The sequence below is a fragment of the Culex quinquefasciatus genome, chromosome 2 (assembly GCF_015732765.1).
Source record: "Culex quinquefasciatus strain JHB chromosome 2, VPISU_Cqui_1.0_pri_paternal, whole genome shotgun sequence".
NCBI classification, from domain to species: domain Eukaryota; kingdom Metazoa; phylum Arthropoda; class Insecta; order Diptera; family Culicidae; genus Culex; species Culex quinquefasciatus.
In genome coordinates, this window is record NC_051862.1 from 31,443,282 (window position 1) to 31,455,659 (window position 12,378).

General features: G+C 34.9%; 1 protein-coding gene across 1 annotated transcript; it reads left to right on the forward strand.

Annotated features, from left to right (window-relative positions):
- Positions 1–670: 670 nt before the first annotated feature.
- LOC6051752 (ficolin-3) lies at positions 671–2,155 on the forward strand. The gene is made up of 4 exons (XM_038258313.1): positions 671–837; positions 901–1,089; positions 1,151–1,792; positions 1,976–2,155. The coding sequence occupies exons 1-4, from the start codon at positions 683–685 to the stop codon at positions 2,079–2,081; spliced, it is 1,092 nt and encodes a 363-aa protein (XP_038114241.1). The 5' UTR covers positions 671–682; the 3' UTR covers positions 2,082–2,155.
- The last annotated feature ends 10,223 nt before the right edge of the window (positions 2,156–12,378 follow it).

Consider the following 12,378-nt stretch of genomic DNA (forward strand, 5'->3'; position numbering starts at 1 on the left):
TCAGAAGTCTGTGAACCCCAAAAGTCGAAAGGATTAAAATTAGATTAACTTGCCGGGGAGCTTCGGTTCGTTCTTGAGAAAAGCCCCATTAGTCTGGGCTCGGGCCAGTCCAATCGAAATCGAGCCCCTATTTCTGTTCAAGAGCAGCCTCTGAACGCCCTTTTCCGGAAGGATTTTCAACTCGACCACCCGTTTGTGTACATCGTAGCCATACGTTAAACGTGGATTACGGCTAGAACATGGTGCTGGCTTGGTTGAGAGACTAAGTCTAGACAGGCATTAAATGCAATAAATTTTCGTCGATTTGATTAAATCATTGGACGGGTATGTTGAGTGAGAATGAGGTGCCGTCTTTTATGGTTGCAACCAATTGGGCAGGGTTGAACTTTGCAGAACGTGTGATTTCTGTGACACATTTGCGACCAAAAACCGCAACACTTGCGTTATTTCCGCACAAAATTGTGACCGCAAAAATTGTTCTCACGGATTTGAGCCTGAGTTCAATCTTGCACCGAAACAGTAGAGCTTCAATTTTAAAACCGATGTTTGTAACTTGATTGTTATAAAAAAACACAATTATGTAGATTCATAAAATTGCGCATTCACTGTGACTGTAAACCATTTCAACTATATAAACAAACATTGATAAGTTAGTGCGTTCAGTGCAAGATATCAAGTCACCATGGCGGTTCGCGACTTTCTCAATTTTTCATTGGCCTTGGTTGTGATCTGTAAATCAGTTCGCACTCTCGATACCAACATCAGTTCGGTTGAACCTGTCAACGCGGGATTCGGATATGAACTTGTCCAGGCAAGATTGGATAGTTTGCAGTTTAGGTCAGTTCTGTTTTAGATAAAACTATTTGATACTAAAAATATTTCTTATCCCACTTAAAACAGCTTCCTGGAACTCTTCGTGCACGTCAAGGAGTTGGGCGAAACGGTTCTGAACAATCAACGAACAATCGAGCAGGGTCAGCTGCAGAGCAATCAACTGGTTCACCGTAACCAGAAACAGATTACAGATCGCGTTGACGATCTGGAGAATGGCGTTTCGGCTAACGTATCCCTGATTTCCAACTATGCAAAGTATTGTTTTGGCGATTTAATACTTCATTTAATTTCATTGATTTTTTACTTTCTTTTTAAGGCAAATTTTGGACCTTCAAACTATATGTGCAAATCATGACTTGATCAAGGAAGAACTCTACAAAATTAAACAAAATGTTACCTTTAATTTCGAAACATCTAATAAACTTAGCAATAACAACAACTTTAGTAACATCGAATCCTGCCAAACTGCAAACTCAACAACCTCAGGATTGTACAAAATGACGATCGCGAACATTGTCGATCCCGTCACTGTGTACTGCGAGATGCAGCGATTCGGCGGTGGATGGCTGGTGTTTCAGCAAAGATTCGACGGATCGGTTGACTTTTACCGAGGTTGGAATGAGTATAAAGCTGGGTTTGGCTCCGTTGGGCAAGAGTTTTGGTTGGGACTGGAAGCGATCCACCAAATTACTAAACAAGGAAAATATGAAATGATAGTAGAGTTGGAGGATTTCAAAGGAAACTATTCGTACGCTCGTTATTCGGAGTTTGCGGTTGGAAGTGAAGCGGAAAAGTATGCACTGCAAAAGCTTGGAAGTTGCTCGGGAACGGCAGGAGATTATCTGAGCCATCATAAGGGGATGAAGTTTACAACACGTGATAGTGACAATGATATCAATTCAGAAAATTGCGCTGTCAAATATCATGGAGCTTGGTGGTACAAAGGCTGTCATTGGAGGTGAGCATTTTTTTATTATTTTATTACCGTCATCAGGGGTGACATTGGGTCTGGGGGGTGAGATTGGGTCATACAAATTTCAGCATTTTTGTATGACCCAATCTCACCCCCCAGACCCAATGTCACCCCTGATGACGGTATTTATTATTTTTGCTGCAAGTATACTTTTGTTTTCTATTTCAGCAATTTGAATGGTGAACACTCAAAGGAGAACAATTATAAAACAATCAATTGGTTCAACTCTGGAGTTGGTCTGAAGTACTCTCGAATGATGATTCGAAAAACATAAGGCGGACATTCAGTACGTGATCAATATGATAATTTTATTTAAGTTGTTTTTTAATAAATGTGCTGCATCTTAAAGCAATCGAGCAATTCATCCCTGACCCAACATTGCACGGTGGTCCAAGAATTCAGTAGTGAAGTGATTCTTTACGTTTTCACAAATCAATTTTTTACCATCCTTTATTACACATACAAGTCAGCATACCACTTTGAAGTTGCTTATTTAAGTTCAATTTGAAAGTACTTTCATGGACATTAAAGAATTTACTTCGTGTTCAAATCAAAATAAATTAAATTTTGAAGTTTACCTGAAAAAAATTGAAAAAAATCCGCAGTTCTTTCTACGACTCTAAGCTTAGACTGTACAGTAGGGTGCCCAGAATATGGGACTTTTTTTCAAAACCTCGCTCCACAAGCTGATTATTGTTCCCTTACCTATTTTAGGACTCTGGGCCAAATATGAGCAAAATTAGTCATCATTTACCCATTGATACTCGGAGGTGAAGTTTGTATGGGAAAAATCGAAAAAATGTATGGAAAACCCAAGTTTCTTACGGTTTGGTCTGCACGGTGCGCCACTTCAATCCAAATATTTCCAAAAGTGAGATTTTCATTGAAGATTTAATGCTCTACAACTTTGTAGAATATAACAAAGCTGTGAAACACGATCCTGAAATTATATTAGTGATTTAAAAAAGTCATTTTTGTATGAAAAGCTTGTTTTTCACAAACCTTAGGCTCGGGTATCAATGGGTTAATCTCAACCAATTTCGCTCGAAATTTACACAGATGTTTAAAATAACCGAATAAACCGTTTTCTGCTTGTGGAGCAGGGGGTCATTTTTTCTGGGCACCCTACTGTACAATTGTAAAGTAATTTTCACCTGAAACTTCATCAGATAATGCAGTCCAATAAAGGCCTTCCGTCGGACGGGAAGTAAATGTTGGCCCCGGATTAACCTAAAACAAAAGGTTAGGTCGTTAGCACAATCCAGGTGTAGGAGTCGTCTCCCTGGGCCCTGTCTCGGTGGAGTCGCTGGTAGGCAGTTGGACTAACAATCCAAAGGTCGTCAGTTCGAATCCCGGGGTTGATGGAAGCTTAGGTGTAAAAAGAGGTTTGCAATTGCCTCAACAATCAAGCCTTCGGACACCTTGTTTCGAGTAGGAATCTCGCAATCGAGAACGCCAAGGCAATGCTGTAAAGCGAATAATTTGATTTTGATTTTGAATTTGAAATATTTAAAATTTGAAAAAAAAAAATCTCTTAAGTAATGATATGTATGCACTATTATGAAGCCATATTTCAATAATATTTATGAAGTTTATGGCACAACTTATCATGACACTCGTTCTAGGAAGAGGTAGTCGAAATTCTTGCCAGATAATTCTTAACCTCGAGTCTTTTTTGAGCTAGTTATGATTTACGTAAAACTTAGCATCTCAAAATAACAATAAATAAGGCGTCATCCATAAAGTATGTAACGCTCTAGGGAGAGGGGGGTCTGAGGAAGTGTGACATTGCATGTTATAAGTATAGGAAAAGCGTGACAAAGGGGGGAAGGGGGTAAATTTAGGCTGAAACTGCTTACATGAAAATAAACAAACAAAAACTGGATTTAAAAAAGGGTTATCGAGATTATTGTTTAATCATTTTCTGAAAGCGAGCAAACCTAAGGCGTCCAATTTTCCCGGGTTTAGAATTTCCCGGGAAACGGGAGAAATATTTTTTGAATCACGGGAATTTCCGGGTTAATTCTTGATTCATGAGATTTGAAAGCAATAAATTTGGACATAATTTTGTCCTGTTTTAACCGAAATAAATAAAAAAAATATATAAAAAAAGGAAAAAAAAGGATTGAACAGCTGTCTTGACTCGTAGCATTTTTGTGCTAATTTGTCAAAAATGCTGGTGTTTGATGGAAAATCATTTAATAAAATTTAGGATTGTAAATATACGTAAACATAATAAATTGTTCTTTTAAAAATATATAAAATTAAATAAAACATATTTAAAGCACTAGGCATTTTGCGGATCTGTAAACTACAATTTTAACATTTTTTCCTATTAAGGTAAATTAATGCTGATATGTGCCAAATACAAATTTTAATGCTTTCAAATTCGTATCGATTACTTAATATTCAACTGTTTATCTATTTTCACAGCCAAATCTGATTTTCCAAACTGAAATTTGTTTTTTTTGAATTTCGGGTATTCCCGGGACTAAACATACAAATTCTCGATATTCGGGAATTCCCGGTTTTGAAAGAATCCTGGGAATTTTGTCCCGGGAATTCCCGGGATGGACGCACTAAGCAATCCTCTACCAAAACCGGAAATGGTTTTTATTTGAATTTTTGAAGTAGCTCAAACTTTGCCGGGCTCTTCCCTATGACCATAAAAGCTATTTTGTGTCATTGGTTCACTCATACAAGTCTCCATACAAGTTTGGCAGGTGTCCATAAAAAATGGTACGTAAATATTCGTAAATCTGCAACTTTTGAAGGAATTTACTGATCAATTTGGTGTCTTGGTCAAAGTTTAAGGTATTAATGAGGGCTTTTCCGGACTTTCTTGCCGATTTTTTTTATTAACTTTTTTTTCATAAAATCCCAAATTCCCTAAATTTGTATTTTTTAAATGTTTGACATTTTTTATATGTTTAGGGAACAAAAACCCGCAACTTTTGAGCCATATAGAAGCATGGTCAAATAATTTGCTGCCGAGTTATATTTTTTCAAAAAGGGTGATTTTTGGAAAAAATTAAATCATGTACTTTTCAAAAAAATGACTTGAGACTCGAGCCAAAATTCTCGCTGGGAAGTTTGCAAAAGATCAATGAATTTATAAAAATATTGTTTTAACAGTTTTATGTCTTTTTCCGATTTGCGGTCCCAAAATTCAAAATTTGAAAAAAAAAATCTTAGAAAGCCGAACAAATTAACATCAAATATACAAGTTTTTTTAATTAATTTTTCCCCCTTTTTTATTTTAATTTAAAACTGTAAAAAATTGAGCGGTGATATCATTGAGTAAAATTTATCTCAACTGATCGAAATATATCAAATCATAATTTTGCGAAAACCTAGAGAACTGCTCAATTGGTTTCACTCCCTCTTTCCAGTCGAAACGTGCAAATTTATTAATGGGCCTGATTTACGGTCTCACAACCAACCAGCGGCTCAATCGCATAAGATCCTCCCAGCCCTGGTGCGCTTCTTGTACGGTGGAAGGGTTGAACCCAGAACGCAGTTTTCTACTCCACTCCTGCTGGCCGGTCAACAATCTGTTGTTTGGTGGACAAAATGGCCATCACAAAGCCCGGCGATTGGCAGGACTCTCGAATACATCGTGTTTGTGCAGTACTAGCAGCCCCGTTGAAGGAAAGGGGGACAGAGGACTTTCAAGGATCATGAATTGGCCTGTCTGTTTGACTGTCACTTTCAATAAGCGATGGTGAGCTGTACGGTGAGGGTTTTGAGATCAAGGTGGGGTATGAAAAGTGGAAATTAGTTAAAATTTATTTTTTTTTAATCAGAAAGTGAAAAAATTAATTTGAACATGCCAAATTAATTTTGAAAAATCCAATTTAAGAGCACACCCTACGAGTCCCAGCTGGTCAGCACGTAACAAAATATAACTTGCCAGCAGTATAGCAAAACGCCAGAATCAGGATTAAATGTCTGGAAATCGAACGCCGAGTTATGGACGAGGACGACACACACGTTTTGTTGGCATTTTGTGCAAATCTCGGTGCCCTCTGGATTCAAGCTGTCTATCCCCGGGGCGACACCGGGACTGACAAGGTGCAGAAGTCCGGGAAGGAAATTAATTCCAGAAGCCGATTAAATCTTCGCCAGGGTAGATTCATGGCGGTAACCCACGTCATCTTCTGGCTGTCTTGTTGAGAGTAACTGGAACTGACGGCGATTTGCTGCCCATGGGTGATTTCTGTGGTTGAATATGATGATGACACCACGTATCGATTTCAGTTGGGTTGCGAACTTCACATGTGATAGTGAATTAATTTATTTCAAAATTGCTCCAAAAGAATAATTCAATTCAGTCGTTTGACCCAAAACCAGCTTCGAGGAACTTGATGTTAGCAACCATGTTTCCAGAATTTAAATCAAACTCCACCACTTTGTCACGCTAATGCAGTGAGTTTGGTAAACAAACAATAACAGTTTCATTGCGACGATACCTTCTTGCAAACATGTTCGTAAACTACGTGGTTACTAATTAAAGTTAAAATGATATTATAAACTTTTGTACAGTTGCGACCATAAAAATAAAAAATATCAAAACAAATTCAAATCAAAAAAATAAATGTCGTAATCTACGGCCAACCCCCTACCCCCCATCATCGCAATTACTATGTAGAACATGGTCTGCTCCGTAAACAGGAACCAGCGGAAACGGAAACAGCTCAGTTTCGGCGACTAAGTACGTGACTCCTTGCCTTCTCCCACTGAAGCAAATCCCGGTCGTCCTGAGATGAACGTTGAGGTTGGGGGGAGGGTCCTTTGGTTTAGATAAATTGTACCACCCCGCAACACAACTCACCAAAACTCAACTCCAACAACTCAACAACAACATCAACATAAGCGACTGAGTGTGTTTGTGTGTGTGTTGTGTTTAGCGCGATTGTGTACTCGCAAACATACACAAACACACACACATAGCAACTGGGGGGGAGTTGACAGTGATCATTCGTGCATACTATTTGCGCAGGAATTAGGTTTGTTTCTGGTAAATTTAGTCAGTGTACCAAACTGGTGCGGATTCTGGAAATTTCAGAGTGATGATGCTGACTGGTTTGACATTTTGAATCAGTGTTGTTCAGAAATACAATCTTGAAATATTTTAATCATTTAGCTATAAAAATAACTTTGATTTAACCATTTACCTAATTTATAAAACAAATATTTTGCGGCAAAAAACAAGATTATACATCTCGAAGTTTCGTCAAGGTATGATAAATTTGGGCTTCTTGAATATGGTTCAATCGACAAAAAAAATCAATTATAGTTTCTCTGCCAATAAAGAACATTGCAAATTTCAGGTGTTAATCGTATGGAAACATCATAAGCAACCATGCGCACCCACGTTTATGTGTGGGGTAACAAAAATAAGGGGGTGCTCATGGTTTGCTTAAGATGATTTCATAACATTTTCCAAATTTTAAATTTTATTTAACGTCATGATTCGAAATCCGGACACTTAGTAGCATATCATTTTTGTTATAGCTGGCAAAAAATCATGTAATAAGTTGGAAATGTAGAAATATCATCAGGATGTAGTATAAACAGTCAGTTTCAAGAAAATACATGCAAAATATGTCTTTTCAAACAATTTTTCATAAGAATTTCAAAATTAAGATGACTTGTTGTGCTTCGAATCCCGGACACTGATAAAAGCTGATTCGAAATCCGGACACTTTTGCTTCGAATTCCGGACACTCGATTTTACTTATGAATCGCACAAATTTGGACTGAAATGTTAGTGAATGGCATTCTTTAGGTCTCAAATAAGCTGTTAACAACAAAACAATCGATAGTTTATGGGTAATTCTCTACCAACTCACACGAAATCGGGAAAAGTTGCCCCGACCCCTCTTCGATTTGCGTGAAACTTTGTCCTAAGGGGTAACTTTTGTCCCTGATCACGAATCCGAGGTCCGTTTTTTGATATCTCGTGACGGAGGGGCGGTACGACCCCTTCCATTTTTGAACATGCGAAAAAGAGGTGTTTTTCAATAATTTGCAGCCTGAAACGGTGATGAGATAGAAATTTGGTGTCAAAGGGACTTTTATGTAAAATTAGACGCCCGATTTGATGGCGTACTCAGAATTCCGAAAAACGTATTTTCATCGAAAAACACTAAAAAGTTTTAAAATTCTCCCATTTTCCGTTACTCGACTGTAAAAATTTTGGAACATGTCATTTTATGGGAAATTTAATGTACTTTTCGAATCTACATTGTCCCAGAAGGGTCATTTTTCATTTAGAACAAAATTTTTCATTTTAAAATTTCGTGTTTTTCTAACTTTGCAAGGTTATTTTTAGAGTGTAACAATGTTCTACAAAGTTGTAGAGCAGACAATTACAAAAATTTTGATATATAGACATAAGGGTTGCTTATAAACATCACAAGTTATCGCGATTTTACGAAAAAAGTTTTGAAAAAGTTACTTTTTGCGTTTCTCTTTGTTTCGTCGTCCGTGTCTGTCGCGGGTGACCATGAACGGCCATGATCGATGACGACCAACTTTTTCAAAACTTTTTTTCGTAAAATCGCGATAACTCGTGATGTTTATAAGCAATCCCCTTATGTTTATATATCAAAATTTTTGTAATTGTCTGCTCTACAATTTTGTAGAACATTGTTACACTCTAAAAAATAACCCTGCAAAGTTAGAAAAAACACGAAATTTTAAAATGAAAAATTTTGTTCTAAATGAAAAAATGACCCTTCTGGGACAATGTAGATTCGAAAAGTACATTAAATTTCCCATAAAATGACATGTTCCAAAATTTTTACAGTCGAGTAACGGAAAATGGGAGAATTTTTAAAACTTTTTAGTGTTTTTTCGATGAAAATACGTTTTTTCGGAATTCTGAGTACGCCATCAAATCGGGCGTCTAATTTTACATAAAAGTCCCTTTGACACCAAATTTCTATCTCATCACCGTTTCAGGCTGCAAATTGTTGAAAAACACCTCTTTTTCGCATGTTTAAAATGGAAGGGTCGTACCGCCCCTCCGTCACGAGATATCAAAAAACGGACCTCGGATTCGTGATCAGGGACAAAAGTTACCCCTTAGGACAAAGTTTCACGCAAATCGAAGAGGGGTCGGGGCAACTGCTGTGTGAGTTGGCGGAGAATTACCCTTATATAAAAATTTGCTAGAATTTAAGGAAATCGTAACCATAAATTTCTGCTTTGCCTTCCCGGTGCTTCAAACGCCTATGAAATATTTCAAGTGAAATGTTTCGCATTTTTGGTAAACTTATAATTTTATTGTATTTAATTGTTTTGGCATTAACTACAGCGATCAAACAAACTTTAATGAAAGTTGATGTTGGAGTTCATCAAATAACACAGTTTTGGCATTCATAATGCGAACTTATATCCAAATAATTGATAAAACAAAATGAAGTGTCTGGGTTTCGAAGCGTCCGTGAATTCGAATCATGACGTTATTGGCAGAGATTTCACCAAAATTCAATGCTGTCGATTGGAACTTGTCCAGGGAGCCTAAATCTATTGTACCTTATTTTATATAAAAATGACGAGTAAAGGCGTAAATAAATATAATTCACTAAAATGCGATTTTTTTTAAAAGCATGTTGTGTTTGAAATTATGAGTGTTCAAAAACATGTTTGAAAGTTTTATAGTTCTTTTCATATCGGTTGACAACAAGTTTATTTTAAGCCATATTCAGCTTTTATTCTAAAATTTTAGAAGAAACATCAGCGAATTTATAAACAAGCCTCAAATGTATAGGCATTTATGCCAATTTTAAATTAAAAGTGTTTATTTTAAACGCCAGTTGTAAGGTTTTAAATTTAATATTTGAAATTGAAAAGCAGATTTCTTTAAATAGTTTGAAAAAAATGGATGATATGCAGAAGTCTACCTTCATTTTTTTGTGTGGTGTGGCTATTTTACAGAATTTTTTTAAAGTCCAAATCGTCAGTTGTGTGCTATCTTGTGACATAGACCATTTTGGTCGAAAATGAGTTAATGATGACGTTTTGCTATACTTAACAAACACTACAAGATGCTTTAACCCGATTTTGGAAACTCGCTTCCGTTTCCCGGATATCGCAATACACACTTGTGACATAGACCAATCTAGCATCAAAATGATTGTGCACACTTGTGACACGTCATACATGTTGTTGGAAAATGTGGAAATTTTTTCTTGTTTTTCACAAATTTATGTTGATACACACTTTCTAAAGGCAATGCAATCTTTTGTTTTCGGAAATATAGTGATTAAGTCGGCTAAACTATTGATTTAAGCTTATTTTAGTTTGTATGGGAATTCTGTGCACACTTGTGACACGTAGTACAAATTTACTTTCGAAACACACTTGTGACACGTGCTTTTCAGATTTTTGTTTCCATTATTTACTGTATCGTTTGACTGGTGTAACCAAATTAGTTGAAACTTGGAGCGTTTGTTAAGCGATAGTATACGAACCGATTGCCTCAAAAAATTTGGCTCTATCATTCATAGTTTTGAAATTATTTACCAACAAACTTTAAAAATCGATTTTCTCGAAAAGTACTAAATGGTCGCTGTCACAAGATAGCACACAATTGACGAAATCTAGAGAAATTTGAATCAAATGTCGAAGATTTTTCTTTTGTTTTTTTTTTCAGTTTGCACATCATAATTTCAGAAACATTCGAGTACACTTTCACTTAAACTGCCATTTTTATGTTTTCTAATGATATTTTAAAAATAATCTGCTCTTTAATTTAAAATGTTTGCAACTAGCTTGTAATATAAAACTTTTTATCTTATGATGGCATTATTGCGCTATATTTTAAGCATGTTTATAAAATCGCTGATGTTTCTTCTAAAATCTCAGAAAAAACTTAAATATGGCCTAAAATAAACTTGTTGTCAACCGATGTGTAATTTTAAGTACCTTGAAACATTTTTTTCAATACCTAATCATAATTCTAAACTACATATTTCTGAAAAATAATTTTACATTTTAGAGAATAATATTTATCGGCACATTTTTTTATCACTTTTAATTGAAGATATCAACAATTTCGTAACAGGAGCCCTGACATAAATTTGAAACTATTCATATTAATTGAAAAGATCATTGAAAAAAAAGTTATCACATGAATGTAGAGTTTATATTTGAATGCATAATTGCTATTTTAAATTATATTTTCAGCAAAATCTTTTAGGTAGACTATTAATGAGGATTCACAATAATTATATTAAAAATAATGAAAAGCTCTTTTCATACAAAAACTTGTCGAAACATTCTAATGTGACAGGAATTCAAACTTATCATAAGATCAAAATATGGTTGAGAATATTCATCATGTTGATAAAAAAAACGAAAGCAGAATCATAGTAGACTTTAATGTCGATAAATAAAAACCGAAACTATATCATATATAATTTAAACTTTTTCATGACAATCATCAGAAATAAGACGTCCGAGAATTTTATTTTTAGATTCCTGCATATTTTTGGAATGGTAATAAAAAACATTTCTCAATATTTTGGAATGATTTTCAAGCTGGAAACCAAAAAAATAATATTTTGTGTTTTAAAAAGCTTGAAATAATATAATTATTTGATTATCTGGCCATTGCAAATATTATTTAAGGATTTTTTCCCTCCTTTAATTTCTCAAATAAAGAGCCTTAGAAAATACAAGAGAGAGAGCAAGAAAACAATATTTCATTTGAATGAAAAATCTAGTAAAATGATTCTGAGTTATTTAGACACGCTTATTATTGCACAATAAATCAAATAAAAACTTTAAAACCTTTTTACTCATTTTTTATTTTAATTTCACAAATTGGTACAAATCGTAAATGTTTAGAAAAAAAGATTTCATAAAAGTTTTCATGTATTCATTATTTTTTTAATAGTGTTTTATCTGTAATAATGTATAAATCATTTTTTGATACTTTTTTTTTAAACTTCACACATTGAGCTTGAAATTAAGTTCTTTTAATACTTTGTTTAGAATTTAGTTTTTGTAACGAAATATTTTTCAAATTATATTTTATCTCCAGTGACTTAACCTACAACTAGGACTAAACTGGACTAGAGTCGGGATAGGGACATTTTATTTACAGCATTATATTTGAAAAACACCAAGAAGATGAAGTTGCCTGAAATAAACGACCAAACAACAACTATTTTTAAACAAAAATCAAATGAAAATATAAAATTATAGTGCAAAACAGCTATCCCAATTCGTTTCATTTGTCCTGATTCGCCCCAAATGCCTGTAACCAAGAAGCCATATTGCCGATATTTTATTCAATTTCGGGAAAACAGGGACAACATATTAACATTTTCGGGATTAGGGAATTACCAGTGTTATACAATTCTCTGGAAAGAAAAAAAATCATGATGGTGATGATTTTTTACTTAAATTAATTTTGAATTTATTATTTTTATTTTTTGTACAACATAAGCCATATTTAAAATATTTTAATCTCACTTGTACAGTCCAGACTTAATTATCCGTATTCGTTCGAAAAATAAATCACCTCGTATGTTCGAATCGAATTAAATTTCCCA